We start from the raw sequence: 15,119 nt of genomic DNA, 5'->3' as shown, positions 1-15,119 counted from the left end.
AGAGCATTTTGACTATAAAGGAAACAACTTCTAGACAGATACTTCTTGTATCTCTCTCTTTTCCATCACTTGAGTGGAACAGGCTGACAGTCGCTTTAATTGGTGAGAAGAATATTTCCATTGTTTCTTGTTTGGTAATGGTATGACCTGATATTTGTTTGTGACCTTCTGAGAATTGGGTCTTGTAAGTCTTCATAAAATGAAAAACGGCAAAGTATTTCAAACAGGAATGGCAGCCAACTTGCCATGGCAAACTCGCCATGGGACAACTCACTGTGGGACAATTTAACAATTCTATTTAATTATTTAAAATAAATTAAAAATTATTTTAATTTTTACCATTTACATGACATCCGAGCCAGTATGGCTTTCTGAAATTTACATCTCACCATATTTTTTATGGGAGAGACACTCTTTGTCTGACTCCTCTGATGAGACCTGTCCAGTATGGTTGAACCTCTAGCATAGCTCTCATCTTCCTCAGAGTACACAAGCCCCACAACCATGTCAAGGTAGTGCCTCACTTAGTATTATTGTTGTTGTGGTTGTTGTTGTTGTTAAAAGCCTGTATCAAGTAAGTTGATGGTGTGGGGGAAATAACTCCATGAAGTTTGGTTAGGGCTAATTCTAGACTTTGCATCAATATTTCTTCACATATATATAATTGCTTTAAATTGTACTAAATGATGTGTCTATCCATGTATGTATTGCTGCATGCCACTGGAAGAAGATTTGATCATTTAAATCAATATATATATAATACTCTCTGAGATTGTTTGTTTGCTTTTCAGTATCCAATGAGGTAACGCCATCAGTGCTCGTCATCATGGCGCTCATGATGTTACCTAGTTGGCTAATGAAACATCTGCAAGCAAGCAAACAATCAACCCTGAGCTACATATGTTCACTTCTGTTGGATATATTTATTTCACATATAGAACTTAACACTGGATGGAATTAATATTTTCTGAAGTATTTCCTTCTTTTTGCTGTTTTTTAAAATGTAATTGAATTTTGAGATACATTTACTGTAAATTAATTGTCTATTAGAAAACTGTCCTGCAGGAGGCTTAAATATATTGGTAGAATTTATGATTCCATCTGAATTCATCTTTTGATCTCTAACTATGAGATTTTTCATTTATTTTCATTAGAGAATATTTTCATCAATAACTTTGCTAAGTAATTAACTGATCAATCATAGTTGTTAGTATCAGTATTTGTATCTGCAGTTTGGATCCATCCCAGCTGAGCCCTTTGTCCTGGCAGGAGACAAATGATAATGCCCAATTACAACACTCTCAGCTAGACTGTTGGTGAAGGCTGAAGGCTGAATGCAGTAAATTATTCTTAAATAATATTTTGTGTGTTAATAATACACATTCTTTGGGACCATGCTGTTATGTTTTCTGTTCGATGCGGCATTGAAGAGGCAGCAGGTGAAAAACTATTTTCTTTATTGAAGGTCAAAACAGAAACTAACAAGCAAATGCTCCACCCATACTTATACACTCAGCCTAAAGGCGGCAGCCAATAGGAGCACAGTATTCTCCCACTTAAATGCATAATAATTAGTCTGCAGACAAAAAGTCTGGCTTGTTGGCCACGTGGCCTTCTAACTGTTATTACACAGTTCTCAACAACTCAATTCTCAGATGTTACTCAATACTTTACACCCCTTCATTTACACTACAAAACTTTTTTCTGTTTGCACAGAAACATTACAATTGTTCCAAAGGCAAAAATGGCATATACTTGAGCATGACATTACACTGTTCCAGTAGTAAGAAATTACATAAGCATTCAAGTTTGCAAGAAAATACATAAACATTCACTTTTGCAACAACAGAAATCTTATGTAGTTAAGTATTCCGGTGGCCCCTTTGCCCGCTCTGATTGTCTCGGAGCTGCTGTTAGCTCCCAGTCTATGAGCTCGCCTGCCAGGATTGGTAGACCGGGGCTATGTGTCCCATCCGTCACGGATAGAGCCGATTCTTGGAGGCTGGTCTGACCTGGTAGACCCGAGCCTGTGTCCCTCTCTCTATTGCTGGTCTGTGAAGTAGAGCCCACCGAACCAACATGTAGAGCCGATTGTCAGCATTGTTCCGAGGCCAAAGTGCCAGAGTTCAGAGCGGCCTCACTGTTTGCAAACTCTCCATTTGGCAATCAAAAAGTCTTGCCCTCGCTTGGGGACTCAGATGCATGATCACAATCAATCTGTGTGTAATTGCGTTCCTAGAATAATAGGTTATAGGAACTTGTGTCCCATCAGCCTTAAGATTTGGTGAAAATGCGACCTCCCAAAATGTGGCTGATTACAGGCACCGGATAGGAGTGCTGCTGGAGGGCTTTATTTAGCGTGCATTTATAGTGGACTTTCCCATTGGCCTTAAGTGGCATAACTATGGGAATTTCCCATGGACTGCTATCCACTGGCTCTAAAATGCCTTGTAGCAACAGCTTGTCCAGCTCTGCATTGATTCTCTGCTTCAGGGCAAAAGGCACCCGATGAGGTTTTATCCTTATTGGTACTATTGTAGGATCAAGCTGGAGGGTAATTGGGAGGGCCTTTGTACTCCCCTAACTCTGAGCTGAAGACATCAGCAAACTCTTTACAAACTGCCGAAAGGCTCGATGTCTGCAAGCTATTCAACCCGGTCACTTGAATTCCCAATACATCAAACCATTCGAGTCTGATGAGGCTAGTGCAGTTGCCCTCAACTATGACTTCCAGGGAACCCTTGAAATTCCTGAACTGTACCTTGAGTGTGGCCTCCCCCTTGACTTTTACACGGGAATTTTGAAAATTGGTTAGAACGAGGTTCGACGGCCTGAGCTTAACTTGTTTGCCGCTTTGACTACAAATTTGCTGGAGAGTCCTTTGGGAGATTATTGATAAGGCTGACACCATGTCCAACTCCATGTCAGAAGGAATCTCTTGCAACTTGACTTTGAGACACAACTTTTCCTTGAGTGGGTGATGGGTGCCTATCCTAAACATTCTCCTTCTACTAGCGCAATAGGCTACCCTGTTTTGTCTGGGCACCCTGGTACCTTTCCGAGGCAACTCTTCTGACAAGTGTTTTCTCATGCAACCCCTACAAACAGCAGCGATGAGGCCTTGCTTGCCACATGCCTGGCAGGTTGCCATGTGGAACCGGCATTCCACCCGTTTGTGTTGACCTCCACACCCAACACATCGAGAAAAGGGAACTGTCTTGTCAATTGGTTGTTGAGGCCTTCTTTCGGGTGGTTGCTGTAACCAATCGACTTTGTGGTCCGATTTGGAGTCTTTGACTCTCTCAGCATCCTCTTGGTGCAAAGAGGGCTCTTGGAGAGCCGTAGTGTTGTAGAAGTGAGAGACTTGAGTCAGCTCTTTCAAGGAAAGGGAAGTTTATTGCGCAGGTTCAGAGAGCTATCATAGCAAAAAGAGTCTGAACACCCGACTGGGCGTGGATGATCATTTTTATAAACCCCAATACATCAGTATTTCCTGATCAAGACATATTCCATACATGGTTACATTCTATAGTTCCTTATTCTAACATAGGAAAGTTACTAGACATGGTTATAATCTATAGTTCCTCTTTTAACATAGGAATGCTTTTAGCAATATTTCAAGTGTGAAGCAGTTTTCAATACACCATGTGATAAACAGTTTGCAATATATCATGTGCAAAGTTGAGAACAGGATGTCTGGCCATTCTAATTTTAAGGGTTGTTTAGTAAGCAGGAAAACCTCCCTTTCACCCCCAATCTCTGTCGGACAATCAGTATTATTCCAGCTTCCCACTTTAGTAGGGCCTTGATGGCTCTGCCAGCTGCTTCTTCAGCTGTGATCTCCCGCAACGCATCTTGGAATGATATAGTCTCTTTCACGAATATCTTCTGTTGCAGCTCTCAACTCCTTAACCCACAAACTAAATGGTCCCTCAGTCTTTCTTCGAGGTCTTTGAATTCGCAATATAGGGCCACTTGATGAAGAGTGGCTATGAAGTTGGCAGTGGACTCGCTGGGATGTTGTTGTTTGAAGGCGTGCCGCCAGGTGATGACCAATAGCTTGGGCTCAAAATGTTCTTTGAGTATCGTCTTCAGCTCTGAGTATGCAATGGATTCTAGCAGAGCTGGTGCAACCAAGTTCTCAGCAATGTCGAAAATTGCCTGACTGCATACACATAGCAGCGTCATGGCCTTCAGACCATCATCTCGAACTTGGTTAACCTACAGGTAGTTTTCAACTCTCACAACTTAGGAGCTCCACCTCTCTGGATGAACGATGTCGAATTCAGAGAGTTTTTCAATCTTTGCCATGGTGAGTTTTTCATGGGCCTTTCAATGCTTCGTGCTGCACAGGCTTCCATGGGACTTCCAGGGTGGATCCTTGGAAACACTCTTCTTCAGCGTTTTTGTACTGGTAGGATAGAGTGAGGGGGGGAAACACCATTCCGACCAAGCATCTGGTAGGCCTAACCCCTGTAATGACTCAGCTCTTTGTATTGAGGCAGCACGATCCCATCCTCGTCACCAATGTTATGTTTTCTGTTTGATGCGGCATTGAAGAGGTAGCAGGTAAAAAACTACTTTCTTTATTAAAGGTCAAAACAGAAACTAACAAGCAAATGCTCCACCCATACTTATACACTCAGCCTAAAGGTGGCAGCCAATAGGAGCACAGTATTCTCCCACTTAAATGCATAATAATTAGTCTGTAGACAAAAAGTCTGGCTTGTTGGCCACATGGCCTGCTAACCGTTATTACACAGTTCTCAACAACTCAATTCTCAGATTTTACTCAATACATTACACATGCAGTCAGCAAGGACTTATTCATTGATTCTGCAGAATGTTTGATTTATTCAGCATCCTTTTATTTCCTCCTTAGAAAATAGCCTGACTTGTTGAAACCTGTACTAAGTGTTCGGCCCCCATATTTATAATGTATTTTGTTGAATTTCTGTAGCAACTGTCATAACTTGAAGGATGGTGGAAAGAGATGTGCTGTCACTTCTACGTTAAAACTTTAAAGTTTTAAGTTAAGTTTTTCATTTTAAGTAATATGCCATGAATATATTTGATTACAGAATCTGTCAATTTCATGGAATCACTGAATATATTTTATAATTTCTTATACCTCAGTGGTGTAAAAATAAATTTCTGCATTAATACAATTTTATTTTTCACATCTTCTGTGTTAAAAAATGCTGTGAAGTCTTATAGTAAAGACCTGAGGATATGCTACAATCCAATATATTGTTGTTTTGGTTGTACTCATCAATATGAACTAATCAAGATAACTGTTTTAGAGTTACTGAAGAATTTAAGTCACTCTTCTCCCCACTTCATTGTATCTTATTTGTTGGTAAATATGATATCATGATGTATTTTAGAGCAGGGGTCCCCAACCTGTGGCTGTTGCCCACTACTGGGCCGTGACCTATTCGCCCTCCCTCTCATTGTCTCTTCCTTCCTTCTTGCTCTCTCATTGCCCATTCCTTCCTTCCCTCTCATTGTCTCTTCCTTCCTTCCATCCTTCCCATTGTTCCATCCTTCCTTTCCTCCCTCTCATTGTCCCTTCCTTCCTTCCTTCCTTCCTTCCTTCCTTCCTTCCTTCCTTCCTTCCTTCCTTCCTTCCTTCCTTCCTTCCTACCTTCCTGCCTGCCTTCCTGCCTTCCTTCCCTCTCATTGTCCCTTTTTTCCCTCCCTCTTTGTCTCTTCCTTTCTTTCTTCCTTCCCTCCCACTCACTGTCCCTTCCTTCCTTCCCTCCCTCCCTCTCATTGTCCCTTCTTTCCCTCCCTCCCTCTCATTGTCCCAGACATCCTTCCTTCCTTCCTTCCTTCCTTCCTTCCTTCCTTCCTTCCCTCTCTCTCTCCTCTTTGTCTCTTCCTTCCTTCCCTCCCACTCATTGTCCCTTCCCTCCCTCCCTCTCATTTTCCCTTCTTTCCCTCCCTCCCTCTCATTGTCCCAGACATCCATCTTTCCTTCCTTCCTTCCTTCCTTCCTTCCTTCCTTCCTTCCTTCCTTCCTTCCTTCCTTCATTTCTTCCCTCTCTCTCTCCCTCTTTGTCTCTTCCTTCCTTCCCTCCCACTCATTGTCCCTTCCCTCCCTCCCTCTCATTGTCCCTCCCTCCCTCCCTCCCATTGTCTCTTCTTTCCTTCCCTCACTCCCACTCATTGTCCCATCCTTCCTTCCCTCCCCCTCGTTGTCCCTCCCTTCCTTCCTTCCTTCCTTCCTTCCTTCCTTCCTTCCTTCCTTCCTTCCTTCCTTCCTTCCTTCCTTCCCTCCCACTGGTGACTGTGCTACCGGTGGCTGTGGCTTGAAAGGCCACTGTAAATTCCTGGACAAGAGTCACATAACTTTAAGAGCAGAGTGGCGGGAAGATATTTGCAATGTGGGAGGGAGAAAAACAGGCAAGAAATGCAATTGGGGAGGGGTCCTCTTCCATGAGGAATGAAGGTAGCATCCCCTGAAGGAGACCAGCAAATGTCCCTTGACCCCCCCTGACTTTGTGGGTTTCAGGGGAGGGAATGCCATGAGTGGAGTAAGTCCACATTACTTGTGCTACGCCACCCAGACCCCAGCCTGCCTGGTTTCAACAGGCAGCGGTGTGCTCTTCTCACCTCATGGAGAAGCTGGGCTGAGCGAGGCAAAGCTGGCAAGAAGCCAAACCTACCTGGGTGCGTACAGAGGGGGTAGAGACCATGTGGGGCTCAGCTTCTCTCTGGTTCACCTCACCCGGCCGAGTCTCTCCACATGGTGAGGAAAGTGTGTCACTGCCTGCTGAAACCAGGGGGGGGTCTGGGTGGCATAGCATAGGTAATGTGGACTTTCTCTTCCTGGTGAGCTGAAAGTGCCAATCCTGGGGCCTTTGTCTTGTCCCAGCAGCCCTACTGCTCCTGAGAACTCTCTCACGGCAAGTCCTGTGCTGCACCTCTTTGGCTTGTTCTCTTCCCCCACTACACTTGGCTAGGTTAGGCAGGATGGTGTACCACCTGCCAGGTGCCAATGTACCACCAGTTGAAAAGCCCTGGTCTAGAAGATCTTCAAGGTTCCTTTCAACTCTGTTATTCTGTTAATACAGTACTTCTACATAATGTAAATGGTAATAATCCTGAGGATAAAATAATTCTTCTGAAAAAGATGATTTTCCTAAAAAAAAAAGGATATTTCCTTTAGATGCAACAAAAGAAAAGTTGTGCCATCTAAATAATCTCCATAACTCTATAAAGATTAGGTTTTGTTAGATTGCCAAAGTTCTTTTAGCTATAAGCACAAAAAAGGGGAAGTACTATAATTTTCTTTGTTTAATGGGTGCAGATTTATCTTTTAATTACATTTTCTATTTGGTCTAGATATCTTAGGTATTGCAGGAAAAATACTATGTTTGGGAATAGTTTATTACTATGTACTTAAGGTAAAATTGCTAGTTAATTGGCTCTTAGGCAGCAGAAGGCACAAGTGCCAGGGACTTTTATTCTACCACCTTTAAGGAAGCGATTTGAATCTTGAAATATATGATGAACTCTTTTTCTCCACTGAAGTTAATTTCTTAATAGTATTTAAATAATTCTGTTCAGCAAATCCATCATTTTTGCAAAAGTATTTTCCTTGGGAACAGAATTGTCAGCCCCAAATAAATTCAAATTGTAACCCTTCCTAAAATTATGGATCTTACTTTCAAAGGCAGTGTCTCGTTTTTAAAAACCAGATGTCATCTGGAATCATAGTTTCACTTATTGTAGGCTATTTCTGTTAAATTTCATATGCCAATCTTTGTATATCTCCATTTAATTTTCAGAACTTACAAACATATGGGCCTCTTGAACATTCTTCTTGGAGTATTAAGGAAAAAAGAGTAATATTTCTGGATAAAAGGCAGGAGAATAAAAACGAGAGGCAATTTTGTTGTTTATTTGCTTTGTCTCACTTTTGAACCAGCAAGCATTTTTTATTTGTTTGCTTGTTGACTTGCTTGGTAATTACCTTTGCTAAGAAAGCTCCTTAGTTTCTGTCTTTTGTTCACATGCCGTTAACAATTTCCACTTCTTAGTCCTCTCCACTCTGAGCTTATGAATGTTAACAACAACAACAAAAAAAAACCTGCATAAACTGCAGATTGCTTAGTTGTTCCACTTTTTATTCATTATTTTCAATTCTTGGTTTTATTTTATTTTATTTTCTCTTTAGGACTTGATTTGATTCCTTAGCCTACTAATATTTTTTTTGTTTTGAAGTGATGTAATTCTGGTGTTATGGTAAAATCTTGAGTTTGTAGTGGTGTTAGTTTTGATTGTATAAACTTACTTCAGTTCTGTTGTAAGTGTATCACATACTGTTATTTCTAAATGTATGCTGTGTAGGCACACATGATTAATTTTCTTCCTTTCATACTCTCATGAAAGCAAAATGATCCCTGCATGATCAAAACAAGTTACAAAAGGAATATATTTTCGAATCATTTTTTTTGTGCAACTCCTGTTAGGTATCAGTTTACCAATTCAATCTGATGTGTCATGAACATTCTTAACTATGTGAAAGAGATGTTCATACTCTGGTGTTACATAGAAATGCTAAAATTTACTTTTTTACCGTGGCTGTTCTGGTTCTGGTTTGGGTTTGGGTTTTAGCTTGTTGTGAAGTGACACTCTGACAAATTAGCCATCAATTTAGACATTAACAACATCTATAGACTATGCAAAAGAGACAATCAACCAGCCAAAAAGGGAATAAAAGACTCAGGTACTTCTCCATCAGCAATCAAATCAGCATAGATTAACTCCAAGGTTAACATCAGACCAACAATCAAACAACAATACTGCAATCAAGAAATAGCCAAAGAGCCAACAGTAAACAACCCAACCAAAGAATCTCTAAGACCAACCCCACAAATACTGACAGGGTAAGCCACCAGAATATAAACTGACAGCAAACATCACTCCTTAATAGCACTGATGATGTTACCTTGGTTGGATAATGAAATGTCTGCAAGAAAATAAATAAGCTCAGAGAGCATCAAGGACCCCTCATTTCAACCCTGAGCTACAAATATTCTCCTTTATTGTTTTGGAGTGTATTATCTGCAGTGCCAAGGCAAAGTACTTTTAAAATAAGCGATATCACTCTCCTAGGTGTTCCAATGTTTCATAGTCATTTAGCTATGAACATACACACACAAACACACACACTCTCTCTCACACACAGAGAGTATACTTACATATATACATATGTATGTATTGACAAGTTATAAAGTTAAAAATTCAACTCTTGGGTAAGTCCATAATAAACCAATAAATACCGATCACCAAGAGGAAAGTAGTAAAAAATTTAATGAGCCGAGCTTTCGTTGGGATAACCCAACATCATCAGTGCTTTAAAAGTAGTCACTGGGAAAGAGCCTTTATATGATGTTAGCAGCCTGTATTAGGCTTCTAGAATGTGTTATTGGACCCAGCTGTTCGTGCTGTATCTCAGATGCATTACCTATGTCAATATATGATGTTTTCTTATGTCTCCTCCGTGTTTTACCATAAGTGTTCTCCTCATTAACTCCAGGGGCAGAGGGAGTTCTTTTCCCTTTACATGCTGATGGTAATTGTTTCCCTCCCCCCTCATCCTCATGTATATGACACCATGCTTTTGGGGGGGGGTTGCAGTTCTTCCTTGATCTCACTGTCAAATTCCTCCGTCTCTTACAACCGCGATCCAAGTGTGCTGCCTCCTCTTTGCTATGTATTCCCCTATCCATGGACACCACCCCATCTGATCGTTATCCAATCCTCTGGTCCCCTCCCCTTCGTCTCCCATCACAGATGCTCCATTCCGACAAACGGATCATTGATCGGTATTTATTGGTTTTAATATGTATGTATGTATGTATGTATGTATGTATGTATGTATGTATATGTATATATAGTGTGAATATGTACATGAAATATATTATGCCTATTAGTTATTGTGCCAGTGGAGATTTAGTGTCTATTCTGCACTCAATTAACATTCTTTCTTTGATTTCTTTTAGTGAATTTATTGGACTCAAGATCAGTTATGGCAGATCTTGGATGGATTGCATATCCAAAGAATGGGGTAAGTCCACTTAAGATACCAACTTCCTGTCTTCTGTTAGTAATAATATATTCACATACAGGTAGTCCTTGATTTACAAAAGTTCAGTTAGTGAATGTTCAAAGTTACAATGGCATTGCCAAAAGTGAGTTATGAACATTTTTCAGTTACAATCTTTGCAGCATCCTCATGATCATGTGATCAAAATTCAGATGCTTGGCAACTGGTTCATATTTGTGACTGTTGCTGTGTTCCAAGGTTGTATGATCACTTTTTGTGACCTTCTGACAAGCAGTCAGTGGGGAAGCCAGATTCACTTAACAACCAAGTTACTGACTTATCAAATGCAGTTATTCACTTAACAACTGAAGCAAGAAAAGTCATAAAATGGGGCAAAACTCACTCAACAAATGTGTCATTTAACAATAGAAATTTTGCTCTCAATTGTGTTCATAACTCGAGGACTACCTATATGTTTCATGTTCTCTGTAGCAGCTCTAGCAAGTTGGCCATTATAGCTTCCCCTTTGGAATTGAAATGGAGTCTGGGACAGTGTATCAATGAATAATGTCCTTGACTTCCGGTGGTTTCAGCGACGACGATGGCGGCTTTTTATAAAGCTGCCCATTCCTGGTCTGTGTAAAAGCCGCGGGACTTTGACAATCAGCTGTCCCGCAGCTTGAATCTCTTCCCTGGGAGAAAGGGAAGAGGAGAGCTCTCAGGTAGAGGTAAGAGCTCCCCTGGATCCCTACAATTTTGGGGATCGGAGGGTAGAGCTCCCTCGGAGCCTGAGCAACTCCGCATTCCAGGGCGCCTTTGTCCCGAAGTTCAGGGATGAAGCAAGCCGCCGCTTCCACATCTGCTTTTTCTTAGCTGCTTGTGAGTATTTAAATGCAGATGGAGCAGACCAAGATTGATTGTGACTTTAACTTCAGCAAGTACCTTCTTCCTTCTTTTTATTGTTTACTTTCCCTTTTGAAGAAAGGGAAAGTGAAAGGCAAAATGGCGATTGTCTTTCTTGCCTGATTTGGTTACAAAGTTAAAAGTTGGTTATAGATTAATGCTTTAAATACAGAAGCAAGAACTTGGCTTTTATTTATTTATTTTTCTTTTTCCTTTGTTTTTTCCTTTTTTTCTTTTTTTTCTGCTATTATTTAAAGAACATTTAAAGAATTGTGACTTTATAGACAAGAATCTTTCTTGTTGGAATTTAAGAAATGGCTTCAAAATGTCTGCCTCCTGCTCCTAAAGCCACTATCTCTTCCCCAATGACTCAGCCTGTTTCTCAGAAACCTAAATCACCCCCACCCTCCCCTCCTCCTGCAATTTCTCTCAAAGATTTACAAGAAGCTTTAAAAAAGAATGCTTTGGACATTAAAGAGGAAGTAAAAGATAATTGCAGAGAGGGCTATTACAGAAGAATTATTGGAGAAAAAAAACAAGCAAGTTAGGGAGGACATCCTTTTTGCTTTTCAAGGTCTTGCTCTGCATATAGAAAGGATTGATGACAAAATGGAGGAGATTACTGAAAATGCAACAAGACTGGAATCTAGGATGGAGGAGGTGGAGAACAAGATAGAAATTACACAGGATGAACAAACCATTTCACAATACAGAGAGATGGAGTATGGATTGCGTATCAAGGGGTTGAGAGAAAATTTTCAGGAGGACTTAAAGATGCTTATTGTGAAAGATATTGCTCTTAATCTTGGCCGGAGGCATGAAATAATTGAGAATGAGATAGAAAAATTTTTTAGAGTTAATTCACGGGTTGCTAGACAGAGAAACTTACCAAGAGTGGTCATCTATTTTTCTAGAAGATTCTTTCGTAATGAAATTATACAGGCTTTTTATAAACAAAAGTTTCAAATTGCAGATCAAGATGTGATAATTTTAAAAGAAATACCTCCCAAAATCTTAAGAGGCAGAAAAGATTTTACTTTTCTGTCTGATAAGCTAAAACACCACCAAATTCAGTTTAGATGGGAGATCCCAAGAGGAATAGTAGTGAATTATGATGGGATACATTATAGATTAACCACTGTCTCGAAGGCAAGAGATTTTTATCATTCTATTTTAAAGGCAAGATCGTCCTCACCCCCACAAACAAGGATAATGGAAGAGCCCCTCATGGCTGGAGCTTCTTCAATGATGGTTATGGAACAAGTTGTACAGAACCTTGAGATAAAAGATCAAAGGATGACACAAGCTGCCCATAAACGTAAAGAAAAAGAGCAGCAGCAGAAGAGTGGTGATAAAGTGGAAGGTATGGTTACTACAGAGCCTGTGGGAGGGGCAAGACCTAAAAGATCTTCGACAGTTGATCTACAGGCCATGCTCCAGAGGCTCCAGGCCAGTGGAGATGGCCAGGTTCCTGACCTGGAATGTTAATGGCTTAAACGTACCACAGAAACGGAGAAAGGTTTTTCATTATTTGAAACAACATAACAATGACTTGATATGTTTGCAAAAGACTCATATAACTTTAAAGGACTCAAAATTTCTGATAAACTCTCATTTGGGATCACATTTTATTGCTCCAGCTCCAGGGAAAAAAGGGGGTGTTGTAATCTACTTGAAGAAATTTTTTTCATCTAAATTAATTGAGTCTGATCCTGAAGGAAGATATCTTTTTGTGGAATTATTAATACAAGGCAAGAAAGTTTTTATTGTTGGATTATATGCTCCTAATCAACAACAGAAGCAATTTTATAAGTTTTTGCATGGGAAAATATCTCAGCTGGATTACAAATCGGTAATTCTGATGGGTGAGTGGAATGGAGTTTTAGATTCAACTATAAATAAAAGGAGCTCTTCTAAAACTTTTACCCAAACTAAATTACCTAAAACTTTTTTTGATTTGAAAGAAGAATTGGAGCTTATTGATATTTGGCGAGAAAGGAATATAAGTGACAGAGATTTTACTTTTTATTCATCAGCCATTTTCAAGGATTGACTTTTTTTTGATTTCTAGTGATTTCCTTTCTAGAGTGAGGAAGGTGAACATTTTTCCCAGGACTTTGTCAGATCATAGTCCGGTGTGGATGGAATTACATTTGGAAGATAGGAACAGAAGACCTTGGAGACTGAACGAGAACTTGTTTACTCAGGAAGAGTTTGTACAAAAATGTAAAGAGCATTTAAAGGAGTTTTTTGTTATAAATATGAATAAGGGTACACCGATGTCCATGGTTTGGGACGCCAGTAAGGCATATATGAGGGGAATCCTGATTCAATTGAATAAAGTTTTTAGGGAAAAAAGGTTACAAAGACGTAGAGAAATAGAAGAAGAGATTAAATTAAAAGAACAAGAGTTTGTTCTCAATCCAACTGATAATAACTTAAAGGTTTCAGGGAACAATTTAATATGTTGATGGCAGATTATGTCGTATATGAGACATAATACTTTTTGCAATGCGAATAAGCCTGGGAGGTGGTTGGCTTATCAGTTATGAAAGAAACAGAAAGCTAGGATTATAGAGAAAGTAAAATATAAAGGTACTGTGGTTTTTCAGCAAGATTTGATTAAAAAGAGTTTTTTGGATTTTTATGCAAAATTATATTCAAGTGACAATATAAAGGGTTTGGATATAGATAAATATTTACAATCAGTGCATTTTCCTAAACTTTCAGAGGAACAACAAAATGGTAAAGTTAAAGGTTGGAAAGTCTCCTGGAACAGATGGATTGACCTCGAGGTATTATAAGATTTTATCTGAAGAAATGATGGAGCCATTAAAGGAACTTTTTAATAGTATTTTGCTGGGTACACAAGTTCCTCCTTCCTGGAAAAGAGCTTTTATATCACTGATCCCGAAGGAGGATCAAGATCTCACAGAGCCTAAGAATTATAGGCCAATTTCATTGTTAAATGTTGATTATAAGATTTTTACAAAAATTTTGGCAAATAGATTAATGCAGGTTATGAAGGACTTGATTCATAGTGATCAATCAGGATTTATAACGGCGATATATGAAATATAACGTTAGACAAATTATAAACTTAATTGAGTATTTGGATAAGAATAATCAGATTCCTGTGGCTTTTATATTTTTGGACGCTGAAAAAGCCTTTGATCAACTAGATTGGCAATTTTTATTTTCCTTGGTAGAGAAAATGAATTTTGGGGATAATTTTTTACATGCACTTAAAGCTATATATCAGCAACAATCTGCACAAATTGTTATAAATGGGGGATTGACTGAGAATTTTAATATTGAAAAAGGGACAAGACAAGGATGTCCATTATCTCCATTGTTATTTGTTTTAACTTTGGAAATTTTGATCCAGATTCGAGAATCAAAGGTAGTTAAGGGCATAAAGATAAGGAAGAATGAGTATAAACTGCGGGCTTTTGCGGATGATTTGGTTTTAATTTTGGAACAACCGACTCAAGCGATTGATTGCTTATTAGAACTTATAACACAATATGGGAATGTTTCTGGTTTTAAAGTTAATAACTATAAGACTAAGATATTATCTAAGAATATGTCAGTTAAGGATAGGGAAAGTTTGGTTAAAGCTACAGGTTTTCAGATGGTAAAAAAGGTTAAATATTTGGGAGTATTTGCTTCAAATGGAAAATTGTATAAGAACAATTATGAACCATTATGTGTAAAAGTACAAAAGGATTTAAAGGATTGGAAAAAATTGCAATTGTCATTGTTGGGGAGAATTTCAGCGGTAAAAATGAATGTTCTACCAAAGTTTCTTTTTTTGTTTCAGATGATACCTATTTTTAAAAAAGAGGCAAATTTGGATGAATGGCAAAAGGGCATCAATAATTTTATATGGGCTGGGAAAAAACCAAGGGTTAAGTTTAAGATTTTACAAGATGCCCGAGAAAGAGGAGGACTTAAGGCACCTAACTTGAAATTATATTATGATGCAGCCGCCTTAACTTGGATAAGTGACTGGCTTAACTTAACAAATAAGGATATTCTTTTTTTGGAAGGTTGGGATTTAATATATGGCTGGCATGCATAACTGATTTTCAATAAGAAAGTCGATCAGACTTTTAAATTACATATTTTGAGGAATGCCTTACTTTGTGTTTGG

General features: G+C 39.2%; 1 protein-coding gene across 18 annotated transcripts in view; it reads left to right on the top strand.

Moving 5' to 3' along the window:
- The window catches only part of LOC120319950 (ephrin type-A receptor 5-like), a 518,483-nt gene that overhangs the window by 276,084 nt on the left and 227,280 nt on the right, over nt 1–15,119 (top strand). For all 18 annotated transcript variants that reach the window (XM_039369333.1, XM_039369346.1, XM_039369345.1 and 15 more), the window contains one exon: nt 10,017–10,081. In XM_039369333.1, coding sequence (XP_039225267.1) covers nt 10,017–10,081 — 65 coding nt within the window. The remainder of the gene's footprint in view (nt 1–10,016; nt 10,082–15,119) is intronic.

This window comes from Crotalus tigris, unplaced genomic scaffold (genome assembly GCF_016545835.1).
Source record: "Crotalus tigris isolate CLP2741 ecotype Arizona unplaced genomic scaffold, ASM1654583v1 scf7180000021050.780039, whole genome shotgun sequence".
Taxonomy (NCBI): Eukaryota; Metazoa; Chordata; class Lepidosauria; order Squamata; family Viperidae; genus Crotalus; species Crotalus tigris.
The sequence above is the reverse complement of the archived record's forward strand: the minus strand, read 5'-3'. Positions and strand labels throughout refer to the sequence as shown.